General features: G+C 39.7%; 1 protein-coding gene across 10 annotated transcripts in view; it reads right to left on the reverse strand.

Annotated features, from left to right (window-relative positions):
* Positions 1-8,293, reverse strand: part of Gria4 (glutamate ionotropic receptor AMPA type subunit 4) — a 379,870-nt gene that overhangs the window by 111,840 nt on the left and 259,737 nt on the right. For all 10 annotated transcript variants that reach the window (XM_021205901.2, XM_029543717.1, XM_029543716.1 and 7 more), the window contains exon 5: positions 2,678-2,862. In XM_021205901.2, the coding sequence (XP_021061560.1) occupies positions 2,678-2,862 (185 nt within the window). The remainder of the gene's footprint in view (positions 1-2,677; positions 2,863-8,293) is intronic.

Genomic DNA, 8,293 nt, shown 5'->3' on the forward strand with positions numbered 1-8,293 from the left:
TGGAACTCACTTTGTAGACCAGGCTGGCCTCAAACTCAGAAATCCACCTGCCTCTGCCTCCCGAGTGCTGGGATTAAAGGCGTGCGCCACCACGCCCAGTTTAGCAGTCAATTCTCTTAACAACTGAGCTGTCTCCCTAGTACCAGTGGAGCCAATTTTTGTTGTTTAAATTTTAGCTGAGATCAAAGTTCATGGTTTTTGTTTATTTGTTTTGACCACTAGGGTAAACAAGGACATGGGGTGGGAGTCCTACAGATCAGTGTTTCACTGATATAAGTATTGTGTGCAGGGTGTTAAAATAACAAACATGAAAATAACATGAAAGGCTCTTGGTATAAACATCTAATTTGACATGAAAACAATTTATCAATTCTAACTTTATGTCTTGTGCAAGGACAGTTTGTGTTCTTAACTCTGAGCATCTGTCCAGGCTCATGTAGTTTCAAGGTTTTGTTTGTTTGATTTGTTTATGTTTTTCTGGTTTTGGGGGTTTCTTTGTTTTGTTTTGTTTTAGGTGTGAATCAACTTGTTCTTTAAATTTAGATACTGCCTTTTATTTGATTGGAGCTGGCTCAAGCAAGTGGCAATAAACTCAATTTAGTGTTTTGTTACATTCCTAGTGGCATAGTCAGTGACACATAAACACATCACTTGCCTGTTGTTTCATTTGGAATGGGAATTGATGATAGCTTAAAACTATTTGTTTCACATATTTGGTTTCATCTACAAAACAAAGCTACAGCAAACTTAAAACTCGTTGACTTCCACTTAAAATTCTAGAATGAAGTCACTGTGAAGAAGTAGAATAGATTCAAAGGGCTCTGCAACTTCATCATGGCCAGACAACAGTGACAGACAAAGCAGTTTACCTGAGCACAAGTCGGGCATTATTCCAGTGGAAGGAGCTATGACTGGCTAAGCTTGGATGCTGAGTAGACTGTCTCAGAGATGTATGTCAAACTAGATTACAATGAATAAAGCACAGAGGCATCCTCTAGCTGAGGCTTCCTTTACCGTTTTCCTCTTTATGTTTTGAAGTGCTTTGAGGACCAACTTATCTCCAAAGTCTGGGTCTTCAGTGTACAGGAGCTAACAGAAGGTTCTTTGTGACATTCAGCCTCTGACAGGAATTTGGCAATCTTGGCAGATATTTGGCTGCTCTGCAGGGGACTCATCCTGAGTGATTTACAAAAACTATTCAGGTTAAACAACTGCAAAATCTCACTACTGGGGCAGCAAGTGTGGAAGGGAGAGAGTAGAATTGGAGTTGGAGTCACTGCTCTGCATGTGAAAGAAGGGGTTTCCTTGGAATTCCATCAAGGCTCCTTATGAGGTTCATTTACCTGGGTTGCTAAATGGAGTAATCTGTGTAGACTTAGTATTCATAGTTTACCAAAGTAGCAGAGATTCTGTTTTTAGTGATGTATTATTATTTTCTTTTATAACAGGATAATAAAGGATAGATACTTTACTAATTGCTCTTACAGTACAATGCTATTTCATATCTTAAAAATGCAAAATTAATTTTATAATAAACTTTTACAAATTTTAATATATACAGTGATACTCAATCCAGAGCTTGTAGGGGTTATGGTAGAATCTCAGATATATTTTGGATACTAAGATGAGTATTATAGCTGGGTGGTGGTGGCGCATGCCTTTAATCCCAGCACTTGGGAGGCAGAGGCAGGCAAATTTCTGAGTTCGAGGCCAGCCTGCTCTACACAGTGAGTTCCAGGACAGCCAGGGCTACACAGATAAATGCTGTCTCGAAAAACAACCAACCAACCAACCAAACAAACAAAAAACAACCAACCAACCAAACAAACAAAAAAGATGAGTATTGTAAGTGAACTACAAACTGATAGGTTTTCTATTCTAAATCCAGTTGTGTAATTCTGCAGTTAAAGTATACCTAACTGATTAACTCTGAATTATTGTGGATAAGTATGAACAAACCTCCTAAGAACCACCAGATGGCACCCAGGCACTCTGATTTTGTTGGAAGACTTTATCATTGTGTTCAGGGCAGAGGAGCAAATGCAATTTATAACTACATAGTGTTTTCCTACCACTTAATACAATGGAAAAGCCCAGTTTTATCTTTTCCTACCCTCTTCAAAGCTACTCAACAGTTGTTTATTGAAATCTTTATTCTAAGAGTCTCCCTTCTAAAGGAAAGTTGAAAAATCATCTTTATGTGTGACAAATAGCATTTACTTAAAACATCTGGTAGAAACATAATACATCACAGAATGTTCTATCTAATCATCATTTATTTCATTGCTTTGCTAGTTTATGTTGATAATTTTCATGTAACTAACTCTTGAGAAAATAAAAAGGCCCTTTCAAATTCTTTAATATTTTCATGGCAGTAATCTTCAAGATTTACATTAATAAAGGCTCAGAATTCCTGTTGACTAAGCAAATGCTCTTCTATTGCTTATGTCTTTATAGGATAGAAAAGCTGTATTCCTATCTTCAACTGCACCTAAGGACTAAATGACACCTTTTACAGTAAAGACCTGTCTTTTTTTTTTTTTTTTCTGGAGATGAATCAAGGAAAATTTCTAATTCTCATATTCTGAACTGGAAGACAATATGGAGACAGAACTGGAATAGGCCAACATTTTTATCTAACACACACGTTAGTAATAAGATGAAGCCCAGAACTTACTTGTTCTAAAATGTTTTGAAGCCTTTCTATCTCACAATCTATTACAAATTTCTTCTCTTGTCTTCTGTCAAGCTCTTCTAGCAGTTGCCTGTAGCTGACATCATTAAAATTTTCCACACATATCGCACTGACATGCCATCCATTCTGTCCTGCTTTTTCCATTATAGCTTGAAGTATTGAATACCCTATTAGAGAGAAAAAAAAGTTAATAAAAAATTCTCTTTTAACATATGTAGAGACATTCCTTTAGACTTTTGTAGAGACTGGATCCATATCAATATTTCTCATATTTAAAACACAGATCATTTTGAATCTTGAAAATGAGTCATTATTTATGAAACATTTCCCCCTCCTTTTTTTCTTTATTCAGGCAACAGATTCTTTTAAGCTACTTATTGGATGAACTTGTCACAGTATACCTTCTTTAAAATTTCAAAAATCCTTCTACTGGAGAATATTCCTTTGCTCTAGACAAACTTTTGATGAGATTAACAAAACTCCGTTGTATTACTACCTGTAGTCAATTTCAATTTCATGACCCCTTTTGTTATTTTACACTCTAGAAAGAATTTGTTTTGAACAAAGGTTTCAATTTTTTGATTGAACAGGATACAAACAACATGTTTGGTTTAATTATAGAGAAAAGATGCACAAAAAAAACCCAACAAAAAAAATCAAAGCCAAACAACACACCCGTACTATGGAATACATATGCCATATGATGTATTATTGTCAGAGTTTCATTTGATGATTTAGGCAGATGTATACAGTGATAGCATTATTTATTATGTTTCACTTGCCCAGGCAGATGAAGTGTGTAGACTTGATATGAGGTGAATTATCAACTCTTAGAGGAGATAGACATTCAAGTACATGTGACCAAACTTTTCAAAGAACAATAGGAATTGCATGTGTCACATGCCTGTATTAGTACCAGTTGAGAGGCAGACATAAGAACTCAAGGTCAGCTTCAGCTGTATAAAGAAGGAGTTTATGACCAGTCTGGGCTACACAAGATCTTGTCACTAAAACTCCACACAAACAAAATAAAATGATTTCTGGGCAAGCTGATGAAGTGACTCAACAAGTAAAGGCAGTTGCCAACAAAACTTGGTGTACTGAGTTCAATTCCAAGTTTCCATGGTGGAAAGATAGAATGGCATACTCCAAATTGTCCTGTGACATTCACAGGAATGCTGGGACATATACATAAATAAGGAAATAATTCAATGTAAAGTGCAACTACAGTAGCCCCAAGAAATCATAAGATTTTGGCAGATTAAGTGCTGGTTAGGTGAAGACAGAACTTCTTGGGGAAAGGCTGTGGTCTCTGCCTGTTCTTTGCCAAATCTCACAAGTAGAAGGAGATTTCAGCCTCATATTTTTTCTTGCCTGCTTCCTGAGACCTCAATTTTGAGTTATAACTTGAAAGATAAGGAGGAAAAGATTCACTGAATGTATAAAACATCCCTTAGATAAAAATTGGTTAGGATAGGACCACAGCCACTCATTTTTTTTATTTTTTTATTTTTTTTACTTTATAACTTGACATAAACAAAATAGTCTCCTGAAGAGTGTTTAACAGCAGTGTAATCTTATCCTGTAGTTGCTGTCTGTGGTTTCTCCCTCAGTAGGTATTGCAGTTAGGCTAGCTGACAGGATTCAAAGGGAAAATTGAAAGTGAACACACCAGGATTATAAGTTAAGAGAGCAATTATTTGGAGTTTCAGATTTAGGGAGTTTCACTTTGAGGTTATGTTTTCTCTATCTCAGAGCTCCAAACATTATGATGTGCAGACAAAGTCAACAGATGGACCTGATGATGAGCTCATATCTAAAATATAAATTGCCTGATTTCCTGCCAAATGCATACCATGGCAGTCAGACTTCATTTCTATTTAAATGAAAAAAATCCCCAAAGAAGAAAGAGGGCATGTTAATTACAATAAGCTTATTCTGGATATGTGTTGCTCCATATATAACCAGTCTTTTCTTTGTAGTTCATATCTGTAATTATCTTTTCATATCTCACCTGACATTACCGTTTTCCCACCAATCTGGAACCTAAGGCTTCCTTCCTTCCTTCCTTCCTTCCTTCCTTCCTTCCTTCCTTCCTTCCTTCCTTCCTTCCTTCCTTTCTTTCCTTTCTCTCTTTTTTTTATTAGATGTTTTATTTACATGGCAAATTTTATCCCTTTTCATCATTTTCCTTCCAAAAACCTATCCCCTTCCCATTGCTCACTAACCCACCCACTCCTACTTCCCTATCCTTGAACTCCCCTACACTGGGGCATGGAGCCTTCATAAGACCAAGGGCCTCTCCTCTCATTGATGTCCCACAAGCCATCTTCTGCTACATATGTGGCTAGAGACATAGGTCCCTCCATGTGTACCCTTTAATTGGTGGTTTAGTCCCTGGGAGCTCTGGGGGTACTGGTAGGTTCATATTGTTGTTCCTCTATGGGGCTGCAAACCCCTTCAGCTCCTTGGGTACTTTCTCTAGCTCATCCATTGGGGACCCTGTGTTCAGTCCAATTGATGGTTATGAGCATCAACTTCTGTAGCTGTCAGGAGACAGCTATATCAGGCTCCTGTCAGTAAGCATTTGTTGGCATCCACAGTAGTGTCTGGGTTTGGTAACTATATGGGATGGATCCCCAGGTGGGACAGTCACTGGATGGCCTTTCCTTTGGTTTTTGTTCCAAACTTTGTCTCTGCATTTCCTCCAGTTGGTATTTTGTTCCCTCTTCTAAGAAGGACTAAAGTATCCACACTGTGATCTTCCTTCCTCTTGAGCTTCACGTGGTCTATGAATTGTATCTTGGGTATTCCAAACTTCTGGGCTAATATCCACTTATCAGTGAGAGCATATCATGTGTGTTCTATTGTGATTGGGTTACCTCACTCAGGATGATATCAACCTAGGGCTTTCTTATTTCCTGTTGAATGAATGTGGAAGCTCTTTCATTTCTTTCATTTCTTCTATTTTTGTGATTATGTGACTGGGTGATGTATGTGCATATATGCATGTGGTAGGCTCCAAAGGCTAAAAGATGACATCGGATTTCTGCTTTGCCACTTAGTTCTTAGTAGCCAGAAGTGGGTGGTGGTAATAAAACGCTCAAGAACACCAAGTGCTCCTAGCCTCTCAGTCTTCTCCCTGTCCCTTCCTTCCTTCATTTCCTTCTTCCTTCCTTCTTCCTTCCTTCCTTCCTTCCTTCCTTCCTTCCTTCCTTCCTTCCTTCCTTCCTTCCTTCATTTCCTTCCTTCCTTCATTTCCTTCTTCCTTCCTTCCTTCCTTCCTTCCTTCCTTCCTCCCTCCCTCCTTCATTCTTTCTTTTTTCTTTCCTTCTTCGTTCTGTGTCTGGCTGTGTGTGTGTGTGTGTGTGTGTGTGTGTGTGTGTGTGTGTGTGTGTATACTCATTTTTCACCTTTGCATGAGACTGTGGAGGCCAGAGGTTATTAAATATCTTTTAAAATCACCCTTAATCTAATGTTTTGAGCCAAGATATCTCATTGAATCTGCAGTTTGCTATTTCTGCTAGACTGGCTGGGTAGGGACCTCTGTGGGTGGACCCATCACTCTTGGCACTTGGGTCACAGGTGCCATGTCACAGTGTTGCCTTGCCTGGGTTTTATGTGGTGCCAAGGATTTAAACTCAGGATCTCATGTTTTCAAACACTTTATCCACTGAGCTATCTCTCTAATTCTTGTGAGCTATCTTTCTGTAAGAATTCATATTTAACTTCTTTTGTCCCTGAACTTGTGTTCTGTTGATAACAAGAACAAGAAGCAAGATTCCTTTTATTTATTTGTTGATATCTACAAATATATTATTTGACTATGAAGGCTTCAAGGAATGGCAGTTGACAGCTATTTTTCTCTTTTTATTTGAATATGAAGGTAATTCCAAAACTCTTCTTTGATTAACTGAATGATGCAAAATTATAAACATGGGCCACACATTGGATCATCTCCCTGCTCCCTCACACCGACCTGCTGTTTAGCTCAACTCTTTTCATGCTGCTGACTTATTTGTTTAAGCACTATGTGGCTGTCAGGTCTCATGACAAGACAAAGTGTCCATGTTGCTATTTTCTTGATGACATGGCTTTTACAGGACATAGAGAAACATATATATTGATGAAATTTATATATTTATCCATTTAGATTATGCTGCAAGATTCACACTAACCAAAAAATTGAACTTCGAAGGCAGCATTTCACTGTCAGATTGTTCATATTTAGAAATTATGCAGCTAGTGAAATAAGACAAAAACCTAGAAGACAATTCTGGTTAAATGTCAAGACATGCTAGTCATTGAAAAGGCCCATTAATTCTAGAAATCAATGGCATCTTTTCAAGCAGCAAGAAGGACACACACTTGCAGTCTCAGAGCCTTGCACAAGCTTTAAATCTTTTTATTATTCTGTTTCACTTTAATACACTTGCTCATTATTTACTTTCCCTTTGGTACATGTGCCTTTTTTATTTGCCAAAATAGGTGAGAATGTATTGGCACAAAAGAGAAAATGCTGCCTTTGAGGCTATGATGATGTAAGTTACTTGCTATATAAATTAGAAAGTACACTCTCTTCTCTTCTCTACCCTTCTATCCACTTCACCGCTCCCCCATTCCCGCATAATAAACCTCTCCCACGTGGAACACCTTGGCCTGGTCTGCTGCCTGGTTTATCCACCCCAAATATAAAATTGGTGCCAGAATGATTGATCAAGTGGAAAAAACCAGCAGCCACACCAGCGCCTGGTGTGCCTGAGGGGCACACTGTGGACACAGTGGCAGGTACCGAACATGGCATCCACGGTAAGATCCCCACTACCTTGTCTTGTAGCCAGGGCGCAGCTCAGCTCCATCAGCTCTGCTCCAGCAGCTCAGCGGCTCAGCTTGCAACTTCCCCTTCCCCTCTCTGAGCCAGAACTCTTGGCGACCCCACATTCTAGCACCCAAGCAGTTGCTTGAGAAAAGACCTGACCAGGGCTCATGCAAAGGCCAGGGGAGAAGGAGAGCAATTGTCTGCCATTTCTATCATGTGACCTGCCGCTGTCCTGGGGCACAGAAACTTTAAACTAAGTCAGCTGTGCCATTCCCACATGCCTTATAGGCCGGGCTTCCACGTTCCAATTTACCGGTTCGCAAAAACCTCTCACACAGATACCGGCATACTATGGAAGGGCCTATTGGTGGGGAGTAGCCTCCAGTTCATGGAACAGAACCTGGCCAGCTCTGCCCAAGGACTAAGAGGCTAGATCCAGCCGACATAGCAGAGACATCGCCCATGATCTCCGTACAGGCCCCCAGCGGATCGGAAGCTGCCCTTTCCGTATAGGCACCCAGTGGGTCAGGCCCCTAGCAGGTTGGTTGAAATCCCTGGCCAGGGTGGAGCACTTCGCACAGTAAGTCTGGGACTTACTGGGTAGCCACTAGAGGTCCTCATGATGACGTGGGTACTCTAGCCTGGCTGATTTCCTTTTTGGTTTCTGAGATATTCTCTGGGATGCCAGTAAGAACACCAGGAACCTCCAGAGCATGGGCAACCACGTGTCTTCAGAGAAAACCTTGAGTCATTAAAGTTCACACCTCCTTTAAAGGCAT

This window comes from Mus pahari, chromosome 10 (genome assembly GCF_900095145.1).
Source record: "Mus pahari chromosome 10, PAHARI_EIJ_v1.1, whole genome shotgun sequence".
Lineage (NCBI taxonomy): Eukaryota > Metazoa > Chordata > Mammalia > Rodentia > Muridae > Mus > Mus pahari.